Raw genomic sequence first — 27,345 nt, 5'->3', positions numbered from 1 at the left:
CTCACCGGGACGCCATCACGAGCCTCACACATCTGCGACACTGAGGTCTGGAACTCGCCGATGAAGTCATGGCCTCCGTCGTTGTCATAGTCGTAGCACATGACCTGGGATGGGTCCAGTGAGGTCACCTCAGAGCAGCCCCCAAGGACGTGCTCTCCAGCCCTCTCAGCTGCCTTAGCAAACCCCATGTCTTCCTTTTGCTTATGCTTCCCCAAACCCTCCAGCATCTGCCTCGCTGGCCTGGGATGACACTGTTAGCTCCTGGACTGTCTCCTGCAGGAAGCCTTCCATGATTGCCGGCAAAAGGGGCACCCCAGCAATGGAGGCTGTACACTCTGGAGCAGGAAGCTTAACTCCTTATACACCTGTCTCTCTCCGCCCCTCATCTGTCTGGGGCTGTGATCTACCTGTCTTCGCAGGCCATGGCCTGAGGCCCTCCCTAGACTCTTACTTTCCCTGACACAGGTACAAAAAAATCCCAGTTTTCCATGCTCTCTAATCTAGCCACCACTCCTAGGAGGAAGGCAGGAATTATCATACCCATGCCACCGACAGGTAAACTGAGGTTTCAAGAGAGAAGCACTTGCCCCAAGTCTCGCAGTGGCAGTAGTAGACCCAGAACTAGGTTTCCCAGTACTGTGTTTCAGAATCCCCGCCCTCGCCTTGCTGGCTTCCTCTCCCCCATCTCTCAGACATGGTCCCTGAGGGTTTTTAGAGACCAGTATTCATTGTCCTCATCAGTTGTCCACCTCAAAACACCACAGGGACAACACTTGGTCACCTCCAAGGTGTTTCCACAGTTGTTATCCCAGCTGGCAGCAACGCAGCCCTCTGGGAAGAACCAGACAGCCATTCTGTTCCTGTTTTAGAGAAGGGCTCACAGAGACGGGAGCCGTGCCCAGATGGCTCAGAGGGTCAGGCAGACCCGAGACGAGAGCCCAGGTCCCCTGTCTCTCCCCCTACATAGGTTCTCCTTTCTACCTTGATAAGAAAGAGCTTTGGGGGCCCCTGGGGGGCTCAGTCAGTTAAACATCCATCTCTTGATTTCAGCCCAGGTCATGATCTTGTGGGATTGAGCCCACACTGACAGTGCACAGGCTGCTTGGGATTCTCTCTCTCTCCCTCTGTCTCTGACCTTCCCCCGCTTGTGCTCTCTCTCTCTCAAAAATAAATAAATAAACTTTAAAAAATCCTAAGTTAAGAAAGAAAGAAAGAAAGAAAGAAAGAAAGGGAGGGAGGGAGAAAGGAAGGAAGGAAGAAAGAAAAGAAAAGAAAAGAAAAGAAAAGAAAAGAAAAGAAAAGAAAAGAAAAGAAAAGAAAAGAAAAAAGGAGCTTTGCCAAGGCATCCCCAGAAAGCCTCAGATAGACTGGGAGGCTGGAGCTGGCAGGGTGGGGTGCAGGGCTCCCAGCGTCCCCTCACCTGGATGGGCTTCTCCATGTCCCCATCACACAGGGACACCAATGGCACAGTGAATGGTTTCCACACAGGGTCCAGTGTGTACTTGATCACCTGCAGGACGTGAGGGCCAAGGGTGAACTCAGGCCCAGGGCAGCAGTGCTCTCGGGTGGGACCCGATGGGGATGGGGGTGGAGAGACCCACGACCATGCTTCTGGGGATGGAAGTGAGGATCTCTGTGGCGGGGAGGGAACAAATCCTTTGGGCACCGCTGTGGCCCTTCCTGCTCCCTGCATGGCTGCGACCACACAGCCCCATCCTGAGACACTGGGGGTGGCCAGACTAGAGACCCACTGGCTTAGAGACCCCCAGAATCCCATGCACCCACCTCAGTCCTGTGAACCAGCATCCACTTGCCATCATCTCCCGGTTTATAAAACTCGAGAAATGGGTCTGACTTCCCAAAGAGGTCCTGGAGGAGGCAGGAGGATGTGGGTGAGGGAGGCACGACTCTGGCGGATTCAGATGAGAGGTGGGGTGGCCCAGCCGCTGCCCCCAACCCAGGCTCAGGTGCGGGAGCGGTGGGCAGAGCCAGTCGCCTGGGGCCAACCAGCTCCCCCACCATCCTGGTGTTACCAAAGCCTGTGTTCAGAGACCCTGAGACCTGGAGTCCGCAGGAGCTACAACGTAGACGGGCCGGGACTTCCAAAGGGCGATTGTTTCCAGTGCAGGGCGATGCCAATGGGAGGATGTGATTTTAATTTATTTTAGTGGGCATCTGAAAAACTGAAACTATCCCAGCCCATCACAGAAGGGAGATGATGTCCTCTGGAAATCCATTTATTTAAGTTAAAAAAAAAAAAAAAATGTGTCAGGGAACACTCAGGGAAAAGAACTTCCCAGGCAGAGGGAATACCAAGGGCAAAGGTCCTGAGGCCTTTGAGGCCTGAGGAGAGTGCCTGATGTAATCCTGGAACGATGATGAGGCTGATTTGGCTGAGGCAGAATGAAGGTGGGGAGAGTAGAAAGGGTGAGGTCGGGGGTGGGGGTGGGGGCTGTGGACAGGGGCGGGGCCCTGTATGTTACTATAAGGATCCTAGCAATTTATACTGAGACAGGGAGTTCTAAGCAGTGCGTTTCCAGTTACGTCTTGAATACCTCTAAATAACGGGAAACTCACTATCTCCGTGGTAAAGAGGTTCTAACTTGGTCCTAAGCTACTTGTTCCTGGATGCGGGGTGATAAAGGTGATAGCCAGAAGCACCAGGATTAGGCCGCACACCCCTGGGCTGGGGGAGGGATACTGCTCCCTGATGGAGAAACCCCTCCTCGCCTGCCTTACCTTTTTGTCCAGCTTCCTGCCCGCCAGACTCAGCGTGATGACCTGGTTGTCTGACAGCTCCTGGGCAGCAATCTGTAAAGCCACAGGAATGTGAGGGGTGGGACCTGCCCCTCTGGCTCCCCCTGGCGCCCCGCCAGGCAGAGTGAGCACGGGTGCTCAGGAGTCAGTTCTCCAGGGCTGGGAAGGGGAAAAAAGAGGAGGGGGAGTACCGGGCCACCCTGGTCATGCCCCTTGTCTTTTCAATGGAGGTTTTCCAAAACCTCCATTGCCATCTTCTGGAAAATGGGGTAACCCATCTGAATATGAGGAACCAGAAGTGACTCCGTGTGGCTCAAGAGAGGAGGCCATGTGAAGCTGTTACCAGACATGAGGGGAGGTCTTGAGCCTTGGGGAGAGGTTCTGGGCCAAGGAGCAGCTTGACAGGCCCCCTCATGCCCCACTGCAGACCTCAAAATGCCACGACATTGGGGGATTCCAGCAACCTAACCGTGCAGCTAGGGAAACTGAGGTCCAGGAGTCACCTGAGCTCCCTCTGCTGTCTTGTCAGCTCATGCTGTCATCTGTCTTCCACGCCTTCGCCATTGGCCATGACCCTATGGCCCCAACCCAGCCAGTGATGGACCAGCTGAGTGACCTTGGGGCTACCTTTGCCCTCTCTAGGCCTCTCTCTGTCTCCCTTTCCTCACAGGGTAGCAGGGAACGCCCTTGGGCCAACAGCAACACAGGTGAGCTGGGTCCTCTCTTGGTTAGGGCTTCCTCTCCCCCCACACCTGTAGGACAGCCTTACCTACAAGATACTTGACCTTCCAGAACTACACGGAAGCCAGGCTGGATGCCAGGCTCCCTTTCCTCTCCTCCAGCAGAGACTTGCTCAACCACCTTGCAAGATAGGTCCTATTACTGCGCCCATTTCACAGAGTTAGGAACTGAGGTTTGGAGTGGCACGGTGGAAGTGCTAGGGGTAACAGTTACACCAGCCGGGCTGGTTTCCAGGTAGAGGGGACCTGGCTGGTGAAGGTATTTAGATAAGGAGGTTCTGAACCCCAAGAGGTTGGGAGGAGACATTCAAGGCGGCAGGAACCGTGGATAATGGTCTGTGATATGTGTGGTATACTAAGAATTCAGTTTGCCTTGAAGCCAGAGTATGCACACGAAGGCGTAAAACACGGCTGAGGCAGGAAAGCAAGGTGGGGTCCCTCACAGCCTTGAATGCAAAGCGCCACGGGCAGTGGGGAGCCAGGGAGGCTCCAGAGCAGGGGGGGGGTGACTATATATGAGCACATATAGGTTTGGCCCTCCTCCCTCTAGCTGGCCGGTTGCTCTGGCCTGACGCAGTCTCTGAAGGGAGAGAATCTCACTGAGCCTCACCTCCCCAGGGCGCTTCCTCTCTGGGCTCCAGGTCCCTCATCTGTAAAACAGGTTTCCCAGCCTTCTAGGAGACCTTGAGGACCCAGGACTGTTCCGAGCAGAGGGCCTGCGTAAGGCTGGACTCATTGCGCATCACTAGAATCATTGCACATCCCATGGCTGGAACTATTGCGCATCGCGCGGCTGGAACCGTTGCGCATTGCAGCCGCAAACAGAGCTCCACGGGTCAGGCGCTCCTCAAAGACCCCCTAGGGCAGGCCAGGAGGGGAGGGCCAGCTGGGAGGGCTAGGGTGGACTCCAGGAATAAGTCGGAGCGCCCCTGCCCTGGGAGTAGGAGGCCACAGGGGCCTCTAGCAAGCCCCCTACTCCCAGCTTGGCGGCCCCCAACGCATCATATGTGGAGCCAGGAGCCCGTTGCTAAGAGACCTGTTGCTAAGTTGTAAGTTGGGCCTTTTTACTCCAAACAAAGCTGGTGATTATCTGGCAGGGAAGCAGCCCATTGATGGGGGAGGGCAGCGAGCAAAGGCGGAGGGGTGCGGAGAGCAGGGAGGGGGCTGGTACCGTAATCAGGCCCTTCCCTGCAGGCTTGTCATTCATCAGCAGCAGAGGCCGAGTGATCTTCTTGCTGGAGACGATCTGGGGTGGGGAAGGAGAGAGGAGAGTGGCGCTCCTGAGCGTTGGTGGGGAGGAAAAATGCTCAGCAGTCACCACTCACAGCACGCGCATGCACGCGGCTTCGGCTCCGCGCTGGCGGGTCGCTGGCTACACCTCCCCATGCAACCAGCAACCATCGCTGACTCCAGGGCGCAGCTGAGGAGTCAGACGCCCAGAGGGGTTAAGACACTCGCTGGATGTCCCACAGCTGGGGCGCAATCCCTGCAGTCCACTCCCACTGATCCGGTTGCCCCCAGGCAAAGGCTCTTCCCAGGCTCACATTCTGGAGGCCCCTGCAGGGAGTCAAGCCCCCTCACTGCCTCCCCCAAAGCCACCTAAAGACCCCACCCTCCTCAGGGTGTGATCCTGATGGAGAAGAGCAAATCCTATGTATTTTCACGCTCCGAAGAGAGAGGACATGCACACAGCGCTCGGTCGGCGATCAACACAATAGAGAGAGGAAGAGCAGAACACGTTGTAAAGTTGCCCCTCCGCCATCTCTGTACCCCATCCCCACACTCTTCCTGGGCCACCCTGGTCCTCGGTTTCTTGGGGGGGGGGGGGGGGATGCCAGTGTTTCTTTGTGCTGCCGTGCGCACGTGCTGGTTTTCCTCCCCAGTCCACTCTTGCCCTCGCCCTTCCCTACCTGCTCGGAGCACGGTGGCCTTCATCACCCCGCGCGCAACCCTGGGCTGTGGGTACAGCCACGGGGGGCGCCAAAAGGCACCAGACGACCAGGAGGAGAGCAAGGCCGAGCGGTGGTTTGGCAGACCTGACGCTCCCACGGCTTCAGCTCTAGTCCAGAGGCCTCCATGCCGTGGCCACACCTCTCACGGGGCCCTGGCAACCTGCTGCCCGCCCTGCCCCCTCTCCAGGCTACGGGCGGTCCTGCTGGTGGCAGGTGCCACCAGCTCACCCTCCAGCTCTCTCCTCAGTTACCCTTTGAGGCGAGGACTCCAGGCAGAATCCCAGGGACACACCCTGCTTCTCACACAACGGTGGGCCCTTGCGTTTTTTCCATCCCATCTCCTGGAAGGCCCAGGCCATTTTTAATGTGCACTGTTCCTCCATCATCACCATAGACTAAGCAGTCGTCAGCAGGCCCCAAGTGAAATGGGGGGAGACTGAGGCCCAGAAGGGGGTGGGGGCTTGCCCCAGGGCACACGGCAAAAAGGGCTGGAACTCCTAACCCTGCGATCTCCAGCCTCGATAACCTCACCAAGGACTGAATTGGATGGGAAAGTGTGGCCCAGAGAGAGAAAGGAAGTTGCCCGAGGTTACACGGTAAGCCAGCCACGGAGAAGGATGCCCATGGGTGCCGTGGTTGCTGGTCAGGTGCTCCTAAGCCAGGAAGTCACGACTGCATCTGATCCCTTCTGACAATCAGTTCTGGCCACATGGGGTCCCCATTCCTGTGTGGCAACAGCTCGCAGGCACCGTGCTCAGTGTTTTCCACCGAAAACTCTTCAGCCTGGCCCCAAACCACCAGGCTGCTTACCCCCTTTCGTGCCTGCTGCCCCCCAAGCCTATCCGCATTTGTGATGCTACCTCGAAAGCCAGCCAGGAAAATGGGGCCAGGGAAAGCAGGTGGCAGCAGAGGCCCTCTCCAAGGGACCGCCCTGTCCTTGGGAGCAGGGTGATGCCCAAGGTGAGGACTCCCTTGCCCTCCTCGTCCACCGGGAGGGGCCCGGCTCACCGTGCCCAGGCTGCAGGAGAACTGGCCCAGGAAATCATGCTCATCGAGTTGTGTGCTGGACTTGTCCTGGTCAAACAGGGCGAACTTGAGCTTCTGCACCTCCTCAAAGTGGTAGTCGAGGACGAACTTCTTGGAGAACGCGGGATTGAGGTTGTTGACGGCAGTTTCTGTCCTGTCGTACTAGCAAAGGGGCGGGGAAGCAGGAGCCTGAGTCAGGCAGCTGGTTCAACCCTTCTCGGGCTGCCCGAAGTCATTCAAACTTGCTGAACACCTACTCTGGCAGGCCCTCGTGGCCAGTTACCTGGGTGGCTGAGGTAGTTATTACTCCCGGCTCACAGATGAGGACACTGATGCACAGAGAGGTTAAGGGGCTTACCCAAGATTGAACAGCCAGACGGGCAGTGTCAACATTTGAACCCAGGTCTGGTTCTAGCACGGACAGTCTTAACTCTTCGACTCTGGCTCCACACCAGGTGCCAGGGGAAGAGCTTGAGCCGTGTCTCTGCCTAGGTAAGTGGCAGACAGTAAGTCCCTTTCGCCATCAGAGCCTCTGTTTCCAGTTCTGTGCAACGAAGGGATTGGACTATCAGTGCTTTTCAGCCTTTTTATCTTGGAAGAACCCTTTTTTCAAACCACATTTCACATGGAAGCTGACGGAGGGAACAGAAAGAGGGAGGGGTACTTAGGGGCAGGTGGGGGCAGATGTTGGTACATTGTACAGATTCCTGGAATGTCCAAACTGGGAACTGTACAGACCAAATCCCCCCCTCCCCCCCCCACTGTGGAAACCAAGGCCTGGGTAAAGACAGGGCCTTGTACTGTGGGTCAGCGGTGGGGCTGGGACAAGAACACTGCCTCCTGGCCTCTACACTGAGGCCCCAAACCACGGACTCTGGGCGATAGTCTATTTTGGGGCCTGGGCTATGTTGATTTTTCCTCCCACCCAGTCCATTTCCGAGGGCTGGAGATGCAGGGATGGAAGAAGTCTTGGCCCTGGGCTATTTTTAGCCAGGGTGGCCAGCCTGGGTGAGAGACAGATTGTCAGGGGTGGGGGGTGGATGCCACGAGTGGGGGTGTGGTGTGGTGGGGATTACACCATTCCCTGAGGGGTAGGCGGAGGTCCCAGAGACCCGGCAGAGGGAACCAGGGTGCTCCAGACATGCTGGCTTTCGTCCTCGGCTGACCTCATGTTCCACCTCCCGCTTCTGGCTGTATCACCAATGCACTGCGTGACACAGAGGGGCCCCTACCCACTCTGGGCCCGTTTTCCCTCTGTGAAATGGGTCAACAATCTCAGCACCAGTTCCCTGGCATCATGAGAAGGAGCCAACGTCTGTGGAAACTCTTTGTAAACCACAGTACGTTCATTGGGCTGCCCGCTGTGGCTCAGCTGGATAATTATTAAAAATAGATACGTATTTTGGAAATTTTACATGCATAAAACTATCTCAAAGGCCGGACACCAAACGGTTAACAGTGGGTCTCTCTCTCTCTCTCTCTCTCTCTCTCTCTCTCTCTCTGACACACAGGTTTTCCACCTTTGCTGATTACTTTCTTTAGGGCTGTATGTATTTTCTAAATTTACTACAATGAACAGAGACCCGTTTTGAAATAAAAACAAAGCCTCTTTTAAAACTTGAAAGTGCTAACAGTTTGCATTTCTCAATATCCTTCCTCAGGCTGCATTTCTCATCAGCCCACAGGCCAAAGTCTTCCAGTTCAGAAGTCCTCAGCACCATCCACAGCCCCAGGTCTGGGTCTCTGCAAGGTAGGCGGGAGGGAAAATATCCTCATTTCACAGATGAGGAGACAGGCTCAGAGAGGGACAGCCACTTGCCCAAGGCCACACAGCAGGGAATGACAGACCTAGGTCTTGGCCCAGCTCTGGGACCAAAGACTGAGTTCCCCATTTCTCTGTTTGCTTCTCACTGACTATATGCTCATTTAGGAATAAACATGGCGGGGGGGGGGGGGCGGCGCCTGGGTGGCTCAGTCGGTTAAGTGTCTGACTCTTGATGTCAGCTCAGGTCATGATCGCATAGTTCTTGAGTTTGAGCCCCATGTCGGGCTCTGCACTGACAGTGTGGAGCCTGCTTGGGATCTCTCTCTCCCTGCCCCCCACCCCACTCATACAAGTGTACTCTCTATCTCAAAATAAATAAATAAACTTAACAAAAAATAAATGTGGAAGGTTGTGTTAAAAATGGAAGCATTTTGTAAAACCCTAAAATATATTTTAACTATATATTACAGTAATTTAGAATATTATGATATGGGGGGGTGCACCTGGGTGACTCAGTGGGTTGATTGTCAGACTTTAGCTCAAGTCATGATCTCCTGGTTCATGAGTTTGAGCCCCACATAGGGCTCTGTGCAGACAGTATGGAGTCAGCTTGGGATTTTCTCTCTCCCTCTCTCTCTGCCCCTCCTCTGCTCGCGTGCATGCTCTCTCTCTCTCTCTCAAAATACATAGAAAAACTTAATAAAATATTATGATATGAAACAATATAATTATAAATCTAAATCTATGAATTATAATAACTTACAAATACAATTATTTGAAATAATAATATCAGTACAATTTTTAAAAATGTTTATTTATTTTGAGATAGAGAGAAAGAGAGAATGCAAGCAGGAGAGGGACAGAGAGGGAGGGAGAAAGAGAGAATCCCAAGCAGGCTCTGCACTGTCAGCACAGAGCCTAATGCAAGACTCAATCTCATGAACTGTGAGATCATGACCTGAGCCAAAAGCAAGAGTCAGACACTTGACTGAGTTACCCGGGTGCCCCTAAAATCCAATTTTAAAAGCAACAATCTTCTAAGTAACCCCTGGCCCACCCTCCAATGACCTCCAAGGGTCTGTCTAACCTGGAGGTCCCAGGATCCAGTGGGAACCCCTCCCCGGCAACCTAGCCACCCTCCACCCAGCCAGGGCACACATGGAGGGGCCTCACCTCAATCCACCTGCCATCGTTCTCTGTAAAGAGGACACAGAAGGGGTCAGACTTGGAGGTGACATCCCGGTCCAGCAGGTTCTGGCCACTCACTGACAGTTCCACCTTGCACACACAATACTGGGAGCCCACGGGGGCCACCCCCGCTGCCGGGGCGCCCCCACCAGGGATGTAGGCCATAGGGGTTGTCGGTGCTGGCAGCAGCTCCTGGCAGTCTGGGCGGGGAGAGAGGTGGGGGTCAGAGAGAACACAGACATCCGCTCTCCCACCCTACCCCGAGGCGGTGTCACCAACCTGACCCTTCCAGATGCAGGTAGAGATGGAAGGAAAGGTGTGTGCATGGGATAACACAAGCAAAAGCTTGACCGAAGGAGAATGAAGAAAAACGGGTCCTTAGCAGACATGTTTAGTTTGAAGGTATTATCTGTGCCAGTCAATTGTTACACACACAAGTCCAAGGTGCCGCTGCCAAATCAGCGACAGATCACAGTGGATGTGGGCACCTAAAATATTCATTTTGCCAGGAAAACCTAGGCTTCTCCTGAGCAATTAACAGTTTGGAATCGTGTGGCTACCGTGGGGCTTGTCATTGCTCAGATTTCCCTCATTGCTTTGGCCACTAGGAAGCTCACTTCTGATAACTTATCCAAAACTTGACTTTGTTCATTGCAGCCTTGTTCATCTTGTATCCTGGGCCGATGCACAGGGACTGAGGCACAAGGAGGCACTTAGTGTATGCTTGTTGAATAAAAAAGAACGAGTGTCTAAATCAGTGAACGGACAAACCCTCCACATGGCTCAGATTCTGCCTGAGTTGGTCATTATTCCCAACATAGAACTCTTCCGCTCGTACGTGACTTCCCCAGCTTCCATGCCCAGGGCCTTATGTACCCTTCCACTGTCACAGCTAATTACTGGCATTTGCTTACGTTAAGCAGTTCTGTTTTCCAGCAAGCGCAAAGTGTTCATTTGGAGCAAGTGAAGACAAACCCATCTCGGGGGTGGAGGGGAGCTCTGGGTTCCGCCCATAACAAGGCCCTGCGGACAAGCCATCTGGCTCTCTGTGCCTCAGTTTCCACTTCTACCCACGAGACATCAAGATACAGCCTTGCCGAACTCCTGTGGTCAGGTCTCTTCCACTGGCTCGTGTGTAGTTAACACAAGCCCTGACCCCATGTGGATGAGGCCTTGACTAATATTTCAGCCCCTCCCTGCTGAGTGAGTAACCAGCCCTGTACTCCCCCAGGGGGGAGAGGTAAGAGAAGGGTGTTCCCTCGGTGGGGACGCGAACCCGACTTACTTACTCACAGTGTTGACCACGAGCTGGGCACGTGACCTGCACCATGTCTCTAGTTCTCATTCAGTCTTGTGGGTCAGGGACTAATATCACCCTGTTTTCCAGACAAGGACCCCGAGGCTCGTTCATCCACTCTAGAGTGTTTACTGAGCATCTACTAGGTCCCAAGAACCAAGCCAGGACTGGGATCCCGCAGTAAAAAGGCTGCCCAGTCTCAGCCCTCACAGCCTGGCTGACGGCTCGGGGAGAGCAGCCAGGTCCTGGGGGTACTGGGGCTTTGTTCTGAGTGATGGAAGTCTCAAAGGGTTTTAGGCAGAGAGGTGACATGACCTGATGTGTGTTTGGAAAAGCTGGCTCCAGCCCCTGTGGGGAGGAGGGGATGTTAGGCTAGGAGAGGCAGCAGGGGGGCTGGCGAGGAGGCTGCTGTCATCCAGGGAGGAGGGACCAAAGCACGCCCACCCGTCTCCCTCTGACCCCAGCCATAGCGCTGAGGCCATAGCCATGACCCCTGAGCGCCAGCCTCTGGCTGGGCAGACAGACGCCCCAGTCTGCGGGAGGCCCAGGCCAGTGTGGGGCTGGCACCAGAGGCCCCTCTCCCTCTGCAGACACAGCAAGACCCGGGCACGCCTGGGAGGATCCGGACAGTGGCAAAGCCAGTCCTCAGCCCTCTCCCTCCCACTGTCTGTCCCGACAACCTCATCATAATCACGCGAGCCCGGAGCGTCAGGGCAGCACTGCAATTTGCCTGCGGGATTTATTCTTGTCGTGTAAAAATTAGTTTCCACTGGAGGGGCCGGAGGACTGCATTCACTCTCCCCGCGTGCAGCTGGGTGGCCTTCCACGTGGGGGCGGGGTGAGCAAATCCTCGACCCAGTCAGGAGGGCGGAGGGGATAGGGACGTCCAAAAAGGACACCTTGCCGTGCGGCTGGGAGAACACCTGTTTGTGCTCACAGCCGCCTTGAGGTGGGGTGGGTCACAACAGTCACCCCCATTTTACAGATGAGGAAGCTGAGGCCCAGAGAACAGAGGTCACCTGCCCGAGGTCTCACAGCCAGGTAACCGCAGAGGCAGGGCACAAGCTGGGTCTCTCTGGCCTCCCCAGGCCAATCTGCGTGCTTCTGGCTGGGGTAGGGGTGCTGCTGAGCGTGGTTAGGAACTAGGACCTGGGTGGGGACAGAGGGGAGTCGGCCAGGCAGAGGGAACCCCAGTTCCTCTGGAGTCGCACTGTCCGCACTTCTGGGGTCAACGCTGAGGGGGTGGGTTCCAGTTTACCCGCCTCCTCTGCACCTCACGGGCCCCCTTCGTGACACGCTAGACGGCCCCACAAGGGCCACCTGTCCCCTGCTGCCAAGTCAGAGGCATCTATTTTCCTCCTGAGGGGTGTCAGGATGCACGCCAAGACTGACACACTTCCTGTGCATGGACACACGTGTGTGGTCACACACACGCACATGGACACACGCCCCAGACCAACACAGGCAAAGGCACGTAGGCCTATGAACACCGTGGGGCTGCTTCTCCCCTGCCCTCCCCCAGTCCGAGCCACTGTCGTCACTCCAGTGTCCCTGCGCTGTCCTCCTGCCCCACACCGGCTCCGGCCTGGCGGAGGGCATGGCAGGGAGGGCCAGGTCACAGGGGAGGGTCAGGCTGGGCCGAGCTCCTCGGACTCCACCGTGACTCCACCTGGTCTAGCTGGCAGGCCCTGGCTAGAGCGAGCAAGGGGTGGGCAGGGCAGGGGCACGTCTCCCCCAGCCAGGGCTAGGTTCCCCCGTCCCCAACTCACCCTCTGGCTGGAAGCTTCTGGATCCCCGAAATGGGGAGCACATGATGTCCGGAGTTGGGGCAGGCGAGGGTCAGAGTGGGCCCCTCTGTGCCAGCCCGGCAGCGGGCAGGCGGGCCGGACCCTGAGGCCTGACGCAACGGAAAAAGAAATCACAGCTTATGCCGGGCCAGGCCCCCTCCCCTCCTACTCCAGCAAGAGGGCAGGCGGGCAAGGTGTCATTAAGGGAGGGCTGGGCCTGCCATGCGCATCTGGGCGAAATGGAAACCTCCCTGATGCAGCACCCGCCCCACAGGTCATTTGAGGTTACGGGCTGCACAGGGGGCATGGGGAGCCAGGCAGAGCCTGCTCGCAGATGGTCCCGATTCTTGGCCCAGATGGGCACGGGCCTTCTAGGGCGACCGGATCCCCAGGGAAGGAGCTGGAAGCCGGGGATAATACAAAACTAGTAGTTGCTTTTACGGACGGGTCGGCTGAGGCAAAGAGAAGGCAGGGCTTGGGGATTCCCATTCAGTCATTTCACAAACGTTCCTTGAGTGCCCTGTGATGAAGAGTAACGAATGAACAAGACACAGAAGCCTCGGCCCCCACAGGCTCTTGTGGCCCCAGCTAATACATCTTGCCCTTCAGGGAGGACAGGACGGGATTTGGAGACACTGGCGCTGAACCATAGATCTAGAACATTATGGTCTTAGCCAGAAACCTAGGAACCCATCATCCTTGACCTCTCTCTTTCCTTTCCCCCGCCCCCCGCCACTACCCATATCCCCCTGCTGTGTAGATTCCACCTCAAGATGCAGCGAGCAATCTCCTTATCACCCCCTCCCCCGCTTCCACTGCCGTGGCCCAGCCAGACCGCCATCATCTCACGCCCAGCCATGCACTGGTCCATGACAGATCTCCCGGAGCAACCAGGAGCCAGAGTGAGTCTTTACACATGCAAATCAGAGGCTACCACAGTTCTACCTAAAAATCTTCCAGTGGCTTCGCCTTCCAGGCCACACCAAACCCAAATCCTCTCCAGGCTTATAGGGCCCTGCTTGACCTGACCCCATCTCATGCCACCCTCCCCCTCCCCCTGTCTGTCCCAGCAACACGGGCTTCCTCCTCCTCTGCAAACAGATCAGCCTCTCTTCTACCTCAGGGCCTTTGCATTTGCTATTCCCTCTGCCAGATGTGCTTTTCTTCACAGGATGGGTCTTCGTTGTCAGAGGCCTTCCCTGGTCACTTGAGCTAATGCAATTTCTGTCTCAACACAATCACAACCACACTGTTCCCTTCACAGATCATTGTAATGTGCAGTCACTTTACTTGTCTATTTGCCTGTGTATTGTCTGTCTGGCCCCCTAGAACATAACCTCCACGAGGGAGGGATCATTCCTGCTTCTCTAGCACCTAGGGCGGCCTCTGCACATACCGAGTGCTGAATAAATGCTTGCCAATGAATGAGGGAGGGAGAGAACCCACCATACAGGCTCTTTAATCTCCAGCCCCAGAGAAATCACAACCACGTCTCCCTGACATACATCACAAATATCACAAAGCCATTACTCAAACCCTGGAGCCTCAAGATTACTCCAAGAGGCCAGCAGGAGAGGGCCTCATATCCCACTTCGCAAGAGTGGAAACTGAGGCCCAAGAAGGGGCAGTGGTTTTTCTAAAATAGGGAAGGATGATGCTGAGGCCGAAGGCCACGTTGCCTGACTCTATCCTTTCACCCACTATTGGCTCCAGTGGTTCAGGACCCAGGGGCTGGGCCGTGCGCCTCACTCACTGCAGGGAGGAGATGGTGAGGCCAGAAGGGTTCCCGACTCAGAGATGGGCAGGGACAAGGAGACACCGAGGGGCAGGCACAGGGAGATGGGCAGTGGGGGTGGGGGAGGCAGACAGCTGAGCTGGAGACCTGGAGAGCCAGCTGGGGGAAAGAGGGGATAGAAGGGAAGGGAAGGGCTGACCGAGGTGCTCAGGGAGGCAGCAGCCCCCACCCCAGAGTCTCAAGTGGTGGGGACGACAGGGCAAGTGTAACAACGGGACGGCCTATCAGGACTTCTGGGGGGGGATCACGTGCTGCATGAAAAAGCGTCTACAACTTGATATTTAGAAGATGGAAAAGAAATTCTGTTTTTGGTGCCAACTGTGGAACAAAAATGCTCTACAAAGTCTTGTTAGTGGTAGTAACAAGGACAGGGGCTCAGTCCTCTGATCAGTACCCCCAACAGTTAAGAGCACAGACGCTGGACTCAGAATGCCTGACTTTCAATCCCTGGCTCTGCCATTTATCTGCTGTGTGACCTTGAGCAAGTTACGTAACGTCTCTGGTCTCAGTTTCCCCCTCTACAAAATGGCAGACGGTGAGAGTGCTCCCGGGGGGTATTGCAAGGAATAAGTGCAGTAAAGCACTTAGAGTGACAGTTTGCAGCTTGTGCTATTATCAGCAATTCTTGATGGCTGGGGGGAAGCAGGGCAGATCAAAACCCCAGGAGATACGTGAAGTTTGCAGATTATGTAAAGGGGACAAAGAGTTAAAACTTGTTGAGAAATACGGTTCCCCTTAACTGGAAGACACAGTGCTGGGATACCAGTGGAGAGCAAGGTGGTGGGTGGGGGGCCAGGGAGTGGATAACGGATTCAGACCCCATAAGGTGCATCCTTCAGGGCGTCTGGGTCCTTATCCATGCAGCAAATCCCACTCAGTGGGGTTTAATCACTGACCACAAAGGCTCCAGGGGTGATGGCCCTAGGCTCTCATGGCTCCACGTATTTTCCCAGATGGGCCACTTCAGCATCTCCTGGGAGCTTGGTAGAAATGCAGCATCCTGGAGGTGCCTGAGTGGCTCAATTGGTTGAGTGTTCGACTTTGGCTCAGGTCATGATCTCGGGGTTTGTGAGTTCGAGCCCCAGGTCAGGCTCTGTGCTGACAGCTCAGAGTCTGGAGCCTGCTTCGGATTCTGTGTCTCCCTCTCTCTCTGCCCCTCCCCTGCTTCCACTCTATCTCTCTCTCAAAAATAAATAAAACATTAAAAATTTGATGCACACACACACAGACACACACACACACACACACACACACACACACACACACACACACACACATAAAGAAATGCAGCACCCTGGGCCCCACCAGACCTGCTCAGTCAGAATCCCTAGACTGGCACTTAGCAACCTGTGTTTTAACAGCACTCCTGGTGATTCTGCGGTGGGCTCATAAAGTACACACAGACACCAGGGGGGTGGCCAGGTGGGCATCTTGCTAAAATGCAGATTCTGATTCAGCAGGTCTGGGGAGAGACCTCCATGTCTGCATTTCTTTTTTTATTATTATTATTTTTTTATTTTTTAATGTTTATTCATCTTAGAGAGAGAGAGACAGAGGCAGAGACAGAGAGACAGAGGGTGAGTCGGGAGGGGGAGAGAGAGAGAATTCAAAGCAGGCTCCGGGCTCTGAGCTGTCGGCACAGAGACCAACACGGGGCTCGAACTCATGAACCGTGAAGTCAGACGCTTAACTGACTAAGCCACTCAGGTGCTCCATAATATTTGCATTTCTAACAAGCTCCCAGGTGATGCTGAGGCCACCCATCTGAGCCTGAGCTCCTAGATCAGAGGTTGCAATATGGCCACCCAATGGCTGACCATGTGTCAGGGGTGGCTCTGCTTAGCCCACACTCGGCAGAATAAGGCAGATGTTGTATCTGGTCCTCATACAAGGACTGTCAGCCTCACACATGGAGTCTGCAGGCCAGGTCTCTGCAGATCTCTGAGTTTGCAATGTTTGGTCTAGAGGGTGACACTGTGAGCTGGAACCCTTGGCTAACCAGATGCCTGGTCCCCACTGGCCCCAATGGCTGCACTGGCTGAACTTCTGGGGTCAGATCATGTCTCAAATATGTCTAGATCTAAGTTGCTCCTTCGCCCCATTTCCTAGATGAGAAGATCCAGAAAGACAGATGGTAGCTGTATTAGGCTTCCCCAAAGAAAACAGAACAAGTGGGATATCTATATATATATAAGGGATTTCTTTTAAAGAATTGGCTCATGCAACTGTGGGGGCTGGCAAATTCTAAATCTGTAGGACAAGATGGAAAGCTGGGAATTCAGGTCAGAGGTGATGTGGCAGTCTTGAGTTCAAAATCCACAGGACAGGACAGGACAGGACAGGCAGACTAGAAACTAGGCAAGATTTCTATGTTTCAGTATTTTTTTAAAAAAATGACTTACCCCCAACATGGGGCTCAAACTCAGAACCCCAAGATCAAGAGTTGCATGCTGGGGCACCTGGGTGGCTCAGCTGGTTAAGCATCCGACTTCGGCTCAGGTCATGATCTCACAGTTCGTGGGTTCAAGCTCCACGTTGGGCTCTGTGCTGACAGCTCAGAGCCTGGAACTTGCTTCGGATTCTGTGTCTCCCTCTCTCTCTGCCCCTCTCCCGCTCACACTCTATCTCTCTCTCTCAAAAATAAACATTAAAACAATTTTTAAAAAAAAGAGTTTTTTTGAGCTGCCAGCTGTGTGCCCCTCTATGTTGGAGTCTTGGGGTTGAATTCCTTCTTCTTGGAGAAACTTGGTCTTTACTTTTATAAAAGGCCTTCAATTGATTGGACGAGACCCACCCACATAATGGAGGGTAATCTGCTTTAATAAAAGTCCACTGATTTAAATGTTAATCAGATCTAAAACAATACCTAGACAGCAACGTCAGACTGGTGTTTAACCAAACAACTGGTCACCAGAGCCTAGTCAAGTTGACACATAAAATTAACCATCACTACAAACTTCAGCCTCTGGGAGACCTGCCATGGGGAAGAAAAACAGGGTGCTGGGGCTGGAGTTCTGGGCCAGCCCTTCCTAGACGTTGGAGATGGGTGGGCCTACTCCCACCCTGTCAGCTGGAAGGGAAGAGAGGAGGTGAGTGTGGCTGTGCTGATGGAGAGATAATAATAAAATAAGAGTAATAATAATGTCCGCCCCAGACCCTGTGCCCAATACCTGATGGGCTTAAACTTCTGCGGCTTCACAGCATCCTTAAGCAAGAGGTTAGGATCACCCCCATTCTCCAGATGAGCAAAATGAGGCTTGGAAGGATCTGCAATCCAGAGCCTCTGGATAAGCTCAGGCCTTCTGAATCTTAGTTTTCTTATCCATCAAACAGAAAGTAAAAAGTGCCTAACACACTGTAAGTGCTGGCTCACAATGAGGAAGACCTCTCTGTGGCTCTGGGCCGTTCTCTGGACGACATCCAAGCCCCTCCCCCTCCGCCCCGCCCCCCCCCCGACAGAGCCCCTCCCACTTCCGGCTCCAGCTGTGGTGTCCACCACACAGAGGTGCAGCAATACTTCTCCACCATACTGCGTATGCTGTTCCACCTGCCTGGAGCGCCCTTCCCCCTTGTTTACTTTGCTTTTTCATTCTTCCAGCTCGGCTCAGCAAAACCAAACGCAAGTGATACTGCTGTGCCCCCTCCCACCTCCCCACCGCCCCTCCCAGGATGGCCAAAAGGAAAAAGGCTGACAATAGCAAGTGGTGACAAGGGCGTGGAGCACCTGGAACCCTCATGCTGCCAAAGGGTGTGTGCCCGGGATGACCGCCTTGGAGGGACGTTTGGCAGGGTCTACCTAAGCTACGCGACGGATGAGCCAGCAATGCCCCACAGAAACATGCACCCGTGTTCACCAAAGGACCCCCGCCCCGCAACGACTTTCACGGCAGCACTATTTACGGTAGCTCCAGACTGGATGCACCCTGAACACCCCTCATCAGGAGAAGGGATAAAGAAATGTGAACACCCACGCAGTAGACTATACCGCTGGGGGCACGAGGGCAGAACGAGGGTGCCAATGATCCGGACGGGTCTCACGAACACGCTGAATGGAGAAGAGCAGACATAAAGGAGCGCGTGGTCCTGTCTGATTTCATTTATACGAAGTTAAATGCAGGCCAAACGGATCTGTGCTGCTGGAAGTCAGGAGGGAGGGGTGCTTGTGACCCGAAGGGGGCACCAGGGGGCTTCGGTGATGGTCACATTTCTCTTCCTTGTCCGGCTGCTGCTGACAAATGCTCTGGTGTGTGGACAGTCACGGAGTTGTACGTGTGGGATGTCTGCTCTATTTTGTATGTTTTATAATGTGATAAGACTCGAGGACTCCTCTACAAAGCCCCTCCTGAGCCTCTGGTCTGTGCGGGGGGGGGGGGGGCACTGACATCGTCACCATATTGTAAGTACTGGCTTAGGAGATGTCACCGTCCTTTGTTGAAAGTGAGGAAGAGTGAAAAGGTGAAGGGGGACTACAGATTCTCAGAATTCCAGGGTTGGTGAAGTCTGGGATTTCAGAATCACCAGTCCCCTGAATCCCTGAGCCGAAAGGCTTTTGGTTTATCTGGTCCCACCTTCCCAGGCATACACCAACCCCAACATCCCACAGCCCCAGTTCTCGGGGTTGGGCGGGGGGGCGGTCCAGCCCCAAGCTGCTCATACCCCTGGGCCCTTCCTGCAAACCCCTGCCAGGGACGGCCCCAGAGTGGGCGGGGCTGGCTCCGAGGTGCGAGGTGAAGGGGGCATCTGGACACAAATCCACAAATCGCCTCTCTACCTTAGCTAGGCGCCCGGCTGCTATACTCAGAAGACACCGCACTCCCGACAGGCAGCCGGGCCATTATGGGGATAAATATAGATGCAGACAGCACAGCGTGGAAGCTGCAGCAGGGGTCTGACACCCCTGGGGTCCCCAGCTTCCATCAGACCACACCCAGGGGAGGCTATTCTCTGCAGCCCCCACCTAATCACTAAGCTCTGGCCCCTGGGGAAGGGGGCCTCCCTTGGGACCCCGAGGCCCCTGGTTCAGCTCAATCTTGGTCCAAAGGGCTTGGCCCCGTGTCTCCCCAGCCTATCCCTCGAGGGGCTGCTGCAGCAGGCTGCACGGTGGCCTCCAGCCCACCCCCCACCCCTCTGGGAGTCAGGAGTCAAGGCCTGCTTCTGCCACCTCCTCCCTCCTAGGCCTCAGCTCCTTCATCAGCAAAGTGGAGCAGGTGATGGCCTGCCCTCCCACCTCCCAGGAAGCGTGACAGAGGACGGGTGTAGATATACTCTGGGATACAGAAAGTACTTCGGGAACTCGGGAGTGGGTCTGGCCAAGCTCGGAGGGTGGACCAAGCTAATGGAGGGTGGAGGGCATGGTGACAGTGAACACTAGCCAAAGTCATTCCAACCTGGCTTCATTTGTAGGGGGCTGTGCGGCAGCCTGAGGGACGGAAGCCGCCCTGGGCCTTGCCCTGTGGTGCCCATGCCTACCTGGGAACTACCACGGGGAGACTAGAGACAGGGGTGCCCAAAAAGTGTGTTTTTGGAATTCTTCCAAGTTCCTTCCCCTCTCTGTGCCTCAGTTTCCCTGCCTGTGAAGAGCCTGGGCTCCTTCCAGCCTTGAGGAGTCTCTAAATACCCCTCAGTCTTTCCTGGGCTGCTCTGAGCCTCAGCCCCAAGCTCCCACCCAAAATACAGTTCCAGTAGCTTTTATGCTGCCCAGCCCACACCCTGCCACACTGAAGGGGTGCCCCCTGCCCCTCCTCAGCCAGACAGCGCGGAGGGGTGTCTGTGAGCCAGACAGCAGGTGCTACTTCAGGCCCAGGCCCTTCTCAGCAAGTCCTCCTGGTCAAGGACACTGCCATCTGTTCTTCAGCTCTGGGTCCCAGCTCCCAGGAAGTCCTCCCTGAGAAGTAAACAGTAGCATGCACTGGGCGTGCCTGGCCCTGCCCCGAGGTTGACAGCATTCTGTTTAGGCCTCCCTGCAATCCCAGGACATGTGCCCTCTTACTAGCATCCCATTTTACTGATGGGAGAACTGAGGCACAAAGAGGTTATGTAGAGGTTAGAGGTTGAATTATGTTCCCCCCAAAGCTAAGTTGAAATCCTACCCTCCTAATTCCTCAGAATGTGACCTTATCTGGAAATACAGGAGCTGCAGATGTGACTAGTTAAGATGAGGTCATACAGGGGTAGGATGGGCTGTTAATCCAATACGACTGGTGCCCTTATGAGAGGGACCGTATGAAGACACTGAGGGAAGGAGACAGAGATCGGTGTGATGTCCCCAGAAGCCTGAAGAGGCAAGGAAACACACCTCCCCTAGAGCCTTTAGAGGAACATGGCCCTGCCCACACCTTGAATTTGGACTTCTGGCCTCCGAAACAGAATATATTTCAGTGATTTTGAGCCGTCCAGTTTTGGGTTCTTTGTTATAGCAGCGCTAGAAAACGAATACACTGCCCAAGGTCATCCAGCTGGTCCATGGCAAATCAGAGCGTGACACCAGGCAGCTGGGCTCCCTATGCGCACGCTGCAAAGCGCACCCCTTCCTGAGGGGCCGCGGGGTGACTTGGAAAGATTGCTGGGGCCCAAAGGAGGGAGAGGTTGAATGGCTTCTGCTGGGAGCTGAGCATGCTCTCTCCTGCATCATGGGGAGGGGAGAGCAGGGATACAGTCGGCAAACCAGATGCCCCCAGCTCCCGACAAGAGCCACCGAAAGGAGAAAGAGAGCTGGGTCATAAGGAGAATGGGCTCTTGGAACACACGAAGCATGTTCCCAACGCAAGGCTTTTGCATGTGCTGTTTCCTCTGGGGCACGCCTCCCTCTTTCATTCAAAAATATCCACTGAGCACCTGCTGGGCACCAGGCATGGCTGGGATACAGCCATGAACCAGAGACTAAGGCCCTGGATTAGCATGCCAGCTCGAATGTCACCACCTCCTGCTCTAGAGGCCTCCCTGAGCCTCACACACTGCACTCCCCCATCATTCACTCCACCTTGCTTTATTCTCTTTGGGGCATTTTCCACTATCTGAAGTCTTTCTGTCTCCTTGTCATTTGCTGGCCTCTCTCTGTCCCCCTGCCCATTACACTCTGAGCTCCATAGCCGTGCTCCCAGCTTCAGCACAGCCCCAGGCCCAGAGGAGCTGCTCAGTAAACATTTGTTGAGTGACGACAGGTGGCCACACAATGAATGGAAGGTGGGACCCAAAGCCACAGGTGGAAGAGGAATGACATCCATACACCGCCCTCTTCAGTTTACAAGCCCTTTCAAAGCTGCCTAAAGAACCCCATGAAGAGAGCAGTGGGGGCAGCTCGTGGTCTAAGAGTCCCCATTTCCTAGACAAAGAAGCGGAGGTCAGAGGGGTTAAGAGACATGGCCCAGGTCACACGGGGAATGGGGACTCTCCCCAGTACACCTCAGCCCCCTGAGTGGGCAGCCCATGGCAGCAGCTGCCACCTCAGTCTCCTCCAGCCCCGGGTCCTTCAGTGCCAGGCAAATCCCACCTTCTCCAGACTCGTACATTTCCCTCCTCCATCAGCAAGGCCGCTGCCCTGTGCCGGTCTCCCAGCACTTAGCAGGGAGAGCAGGGCTCCCTCCAGAGACCCGAGAGGGCAAGCTTATGACTCCTCGGGGCTCCATCAGCCAACATCACAGACTCCTTTAACAGGAGGCTACGGTGCGGGGCAGCCCCAGTCATTTATCTTCTCTAAGTGCAGGGAAAGGGCCCTGGACAAGATGGACACTATCCTCGCCTGTTCGTGGCGCTGACACTCTTTGGGAAGGGGGGCAGATAATAATATTCGTGATACACAAACGAATAAATAAGATGAGTGTAGAAGGTGGCTAACGCCCGAGAAAAATTAAGCAAGGTGATACATAGTGAGTGAGCAAGTAGCAGCTAATTAGCCTCATCTCAGACCCCGAAGGAAGAAGGTGAGGACAGAGCTAGGAGAGAAACACTCCAGGACACTGAAGAGCACAGTCCACTTGACTCCGCCATGGGAGCAGAGGCCGGGTGGCTCAATGAGGGGAGAGGGCACTGGGCTGACGACGAGAAGGCGCCTTGGACCCCCACGCAGTTCTGAGGCAGTGCAGGACCTCAGGAAGCCATGACCCCCCTTAGGACCCCATATTCTCCCTCTGGACAGTGGGGGTGGGACATGACTGTCCCCTTCTCCTGTTGTTGGCTGCCAAGATCCTAGGGTGACCCAGCCTCCTGGCTCCCAAGGAGCCCATCCTGTGTCCTGCAGGGGGCTGGGCAGGAGGGGGGGGGGGGAATCCTGTTCCCTTTCTGAGCCAATTCTCCAAGGCAGAGGGGGCTGGGTTCTTGAAATGATTGGCCCCGATTCAGCAGCTCCTGTAAGGGTTAGACGGGGACAGAGGGAAGGAGACTTCCAGCAGGCAGACGGGGCCCTGGCCCTGGCCCTGGGCTGGGGGTTTCTCAGTAGGGGACGTTTCCTGCCCCCAATGCTCCCTGCTCTGACAGGAGCTTTTCTGTCACTCCTCAGAGCCCTGTGGGCCAGCCCAAGGTGCACGGAGGGGCAACACTTTTGCATCCAGCATCCCTCATGATGTTCTCTTTGGCAGAACCTTCCCACTCAGGACTCGGCACCTTGAACAGTCCAGAAGTCTGACATCTGGCTTCTGAGGCTCCTCTCTCCAGGGAGGAGGTGGGAGAAGGAGGAGCAGGCTGGCCTGAGAAAATCCCAGAAGGAATCCTAAATGCAGCTGCCCTCACAGGGATTATGGATATTCCCAGGAATAACGATACTCACAGTTACCAGTCACCGAGTGCTTACCACCAGGCCAGTCAAAATGCTGGCATGTGAAGCCTTTGTCACCTAATTTAATCCTCACAACTACCTTTAAATAAATACACAACCACCCTAAAAGACCACAAAGCTATACAGCGTGTTGTTCTCACTATTTTACAGGTATAGAAACAGAGGCTCTATTCCCGGCCCTCTTATGTACCTGAGTTTTTAATTTTCATGGCCCCTGGGAGGGGAGGGGTCCCTTGAAACACCACACTTGCCATTCATGAAGTGCACCCCACTTTGCAGAACCCCTGTCCCCCGGTTCCAGCCTCCCAGCAGCCCTAGAAACGGGAATGTGTCATAGTTTGCTTCGTTTTACAGATGGAAAAAGCCCCAAGCCCAGTGAGTGACAAGGCACACAGACAGGAAGTGGCAGAGGGCAAGGAGAACCCAAGTGTCCACATTCCCAGCCCCTGGTTCTTTCCATGGAGAAACCTGCCTGAGTGACCGCGTGCCTGGGGCCAAAGCAGTGCTCACTGGGCCCTGTGCCAGAGGGATTGCAATAAAACCACTCCTTTATGTCTTCATGTTTGCACCCAGCCTCCAGGCACACAGGTCCTTGACAATTAGCCCATTTTACAGATAAGCACCAGGTCAGAGAAGAGGAAGGGCCCCCAGCCCACCACCGGGTGGGCATTCAGCCCCAGGTCTCCCAAAGCTGGCCACAGACAGGTTGCAACTGCTGAAGGGTACAAAGGGGTTCCCATGTCCGCACCAATTACTGAAGCTGTGGGTGCCCCAAGGAACAGAAAAAGCCCTCCATCCATGGATGACAGCCCACACTCCTAGGCAAGCAAAAACTAAGGGCACACAAAACAAAGGGCAGCTCCCATTCTGCCAGATCCCTTGAGGGTGTCACTTCCCAAAATACGCAACAGGGCTGGGAGAATCACAGACACCAGGATGAACCCTCAACTGGCTACCAGAGCCCTGGGTTCCAGTTCCACTTGTGCTCTTGGGCAAATCACAGTCCCCTTTGAAGGAGCCCCTTCCCAAAGGCCTTGTCCAAGGAGGGGGGCAGAGGTCGGGGCTGGGATGGGATGGGATGGGAAGAGGGGAGTAAGACACCTCTATTCTCAGAAAAACAGGGCTGCGAGAAACGGAAAGGAAGGAGTCTTGCTCTCTCTCCCATGTCCCCCCACCCACCCCCCTTAACCACACAGGTGCCAGACAGCTTTTGCGAAAAAACTAGTTTGCAAACACACTTCGACTTCTGGGAAGCTGCCCAGCTCCACGCCCTCCCTTCGTAGCCTCTTCCTGGGCTGGGAGCTGGCTCTCCGGCAGTACGCTGGGGCGGGGGCGGGGGGGGGGGTAGGTGGGATATGGAGGTTGAGAGCAGGTTACGGCGGGGTGGGGGGGGGTGGCCAGGGACCAGCCCGACCTCAAGTCTTCGGCAGCTGGGACTTCGGCAGCGGGGACTCTACCTTTCCGGACGCTCCCAGGCTCCAGGGAGGAGGTAGGAGAGTCCCTACACAGCTGGGCTCGGACACCGAGGGGCACCACCCTCCTCCAGCACCCTTTCCTCTTTCCCCCACGGTGGTCCGGGCGCAGCCGGAGCGCCCCCGCGTGGCCGGGTCGCAGCTGAGTCACCCAAAGGCCAGAGCCCGGGTGCGCGCGGGTGGCGGGGGCTTCGGGTGTCACGGCCCCCGAGGCGGAACCCAGCCTCCTTCCAACCCGCCACCGGCTCCAGAAGCCGAGCCGAAAGGCCGAACTTAGCGTTCGCGCCAGGGCGCCCCGCCCGCCCCTGGCCCGCCCGGGCCCCACTCACCACGGGTCCCGCGGGCGCCGCCGCCCTCACGGCGTGGTCGCCGCTGCCGCTGCCCGCGCTCCGGGCCGCCGGGGCATCCCGGGGCGCTCCTCTGCTTGGCGGGGCCCGCGGGCGCGGGACGGGCTCAGGGCGCTGCCCGCGCGGCCCTGGCCAGCTCGCGTGCGCTCCCAGCCGCCTGGGGTCCAGTGCTCCTCCCGGGCGGGCGGGCGGCGGCGGCGGCGGCTCGGGCTCCTCCCTCCGGCCGAGAGGGGGCGGGGGTGGGGAGGCGAGGCGGGCGCTTCCTGGAGGGGCGAGCGCTCCCCACGGGCGGAGCGGGGGAGCTGTCCCGCCCGCCGTCCGCGGCTCGGATCCCGCGGCTGGCGCGCCCTGGCGCTCCGGGCTCTCAGCGCCGCCGGGGCCGGAACCCGAGGGTCCGAACGCTCGAGGCCGGAATCCGAGGGTCCGAACGTTCCAGGCTGGGACTCCGCGGATCGGAACGCCTCTGGTTCGCACCCTCCCGGGCCGGTGCTGCCGGAGTCGCGGACACCTCCGAGTTCCGAGCACCGTGCGCTCAGGGCCGCGGACGCGGGAACCGAGGGGTGAGCTCAGCCCGGGCCTTCGGGGCCCCAGCTGGCCGCCCGCGGCCTCGACCCCGAGGGCCCGGCGCTGCGCCCTCGGGGGACACACCACAGGGCTAGGTTCTGGGCCGCACTGAGCAGCACTAGGACCGCAGTGTCGTCTCCCCCGCCCCCCAGTAAAAGAGCTCGGCATTTTCTTGTCGCCAGGCACTGGGAAGATGACACATATTTCTCAGACAGAAAGGATAAGATAAAGAGTTTGAACAGTGCCTGGGGCTAGTTAGCGGGAGCATAATTAAGGGGGGGCTTGAGGCCCTGGCACCGACTCCCCCCTTTCTGCGAAGGCCATCTTTTCCCTAGAAGAAGCACCGATTCTTGAGAAATGCATCTGTCGCCGGGAGCTCCTGCTGCAGGTCACTCAGCGGTATTTATGTGCACCCCCCCCCCCCCCATTCAGTGTCTCAGACAGCTGAGCCTCATTTAACCAGATTGTGGGAGATCTCACGGCCACGTCCAAAGCCCTTGGCCCTACAGCTCAAGGACTGGGCGACTGTGAGTTAACGCATTGCGCTTGGGTTGTGGGTTTTGCATTCCAGGTAGGAGAGGGTTAACTAGGAGACTCGAGCTGCAGCCTGTGAACCTCCCTCCAGTCTGAGTCACAGGCACTTTGCAGCCTTAGAGGGGCATCCACCGAAAAACCCCAGGGCTCTGAGCTTTGTTCTCTGCCTGCCTGCCTGTCCCCCCACCCCCACCCCCATCCATCCTTCTTTTTTCCCAGCTCTCCTCATCTTTCCTCCACCAAAGTCCTCAAAGCCCTCAGCCCAGCTGTGGGGCAAACCAATCCATAGGCATTCTTAGACCAAGCTCCAGCCCCACCTCCCCCAGGAAGCCTTTCCTGATTGATCTGGCCCCCAGATTCCCTTTCCTCTCCTTGCCCCAGAGCCACAGAAGAGACAGGCACTGGGACAGACAATGGTGAACCCAAGCAGAGTCCCCTCCCCTGAAGTTGCAATCGTATTATTGTGTGAAAAGTGCAAAGGCTGGAGGTGGGGTGGCATAGAAGACCCAACTCAGCGTGGAAATCAGGCTTCCTCTAGAAGCCCTGAAGGATGAGGTATGTGGGCCTACCCAGGGTGAAGAAGATACTGGATCCCTGGCCTAATGGACAGAAGACAAAGGCCAGGGATCAGAGCAATTCCACTCCTAGGAATTTACCCGAAGGAAATGAAAGCATATGTCCACGCAAAAACTCATACACAAAGGTTCATTGCAGCATGGTTCAGAATAGCCAAAAAGTGGAGATGACTCAAATGCCCATTAACAGATGAATGGATAAACAAAATGTGGCCTGTCCACACAATGGAATATTATTCAGCCATAGAAAGGTAAATATGAACGCACTTTGAAAACATTATGGTAAATGAAAGCAGCCAGTCATTAAAGATCACATATTGTATGATTCCATTTATGTGAAATGTCCACACTAGACAAATCCACAGAGACAGAAGGCAGCCTAGTGGCTGTCTAGGCCTGGGAGGAGACTGGGGAGTAATTAATTGCTATTACTATGGGATTTCTTGGGGGGGGGGGGCGGTGATTAAAAATGCTCTGAAATTATAGTGATGGTTGAACAACTGTAGGTATACTCAAATCATTCACTTGTATACCCTTAAAGGGGTGAGTGTTATGTCTCAACAAAGCTGTCTAAAAGAAAGTCAGGGATTAGGAGAAGCCAGAGGTCTGAGCGCCTGGGTGGCTTAGTCGGTTAAGCGTCTGACTTCGGCTCAGGCCATGATCCCATGGGTTCGTGAGTTCGGGCCCCGCACCGGGCTTGCCGCTGTTAGTGCAGAGCCTGCTTCGGATCCTGTCTCCCTCTCTCTCTGCCCCCGCCAAAAATAAATAAGCATTTT

The 27,345-nt window shown here is 55.7% G+C and overlaps 2 protein-coding genes across 3 annotated transcripts in view; both read right to left on the bottom strand.

Annotated features, from left to right (window-relative positions):
- The window catches only part of CPNE2 (copine 2), a 46,960-nt gene extending 21,890 nt beyond the window's left edge, over positions 1-25,070 (bottom strand). Inside the window, exons 1-8 of one of the 2 annotated variants that reach the window (XR_006300134.1) lie at positions 24,879-25,006; positions 9,414-9,628; positions 6,458-6,637; positions 4,669-4,743; positions 2,740-2,811; positions 1,786-1,869; positions 1,421-1,510; positions 6-104 (exon numbers count right to left, since the gene is read on the bottom strand). Coding sequence is in view for 1 of the 2 variants with exons in the window: in XM_043599261.1 (XP_043455196.1) it covers positions 6-104; positions 1,421-1,510; positions 1,786-1,869; positions 2,740-2,811; positions 4,669-4,743; positions 6,458-6,637; positions 9,414-9,593 (780 nt within the window). In the remaining variant the exon portion in view is untranslated. Of the gene's footprint in view, positions 1-5; positions 105-1,420; positions 1,511-1,785; positions 1,870-2,739; positions 2,812-4,668; positions 4,744-6,457; positions 6,638-9,413; positions 9,629-24,878 lie in introns of both variants that reach the window. The other variant, XM_043599261.1, reaches the window with a different exon arrangement.
- On the bottom strand, positions 12,354-25,628 carry LOC122494316 (translation initiation factor IF-2-like). The gene is made up of 3 exons (XM_043599380.1): positions 24,879-25,628; positions 12,495-12,622; positions 12,354-12,417 (listed from the first exon to the last, which is right to left on the bottom strand). Exons 1-3 carry the CDS (start codon positions 25,626-25,628, stop codon positions 12,354-12,356), a joined length of 942 nt encoding a protein of 313 aa, XP_043455315.1.
- Positions 25,629-27,345: the final 1,717 nt, after the last annotated feature.

This window comes from Prionailurus bengalensis, chromosome E2 (genome assembly GCF_016509475.1).
Source record: "Prionailurus bengalensis isolate Pbe53 chromosome E2, Fcat_Pben_1.1_paternal_pri, whole genome shotgun sequence".
Classification (NCBI taxonomy): Eukaryota; Metazoa; Chordata; class Mammalia; order Carnivora; family Felidae; genus Prionailurus; species Prionailurus bengalensis.
The sequence above is the reverse complement of the archived record's forward strand: the minus strand, read 5'-3'. Positions and strand labels throughout refer to the sequence as shown.

Coding starts and splice junctions, on each gene's coding strand:
- LOC122494316 (XM_043599380.1), bottom strand. CDS start 25,628: ATGCCGAGCTCTTTTACTGGGGGGCGGGGGAGACGACACTGCGGTCCT. Junction 12,623..24,878: donor CGGCGCCCGCGGGACCCGTG/GTGAGTGGGGCC, acceptor CCGTTGCGTCAG/GCCTCAGGGTCCGGCCCGCC. Junction 12,418..12,494: donor CAGAAGCTTCCAGCCAGAGG/GTGAGTTGGGGA, acceptor TGCTCGCTCTAG/CCAGGGCCTGCCAGCTAGAC.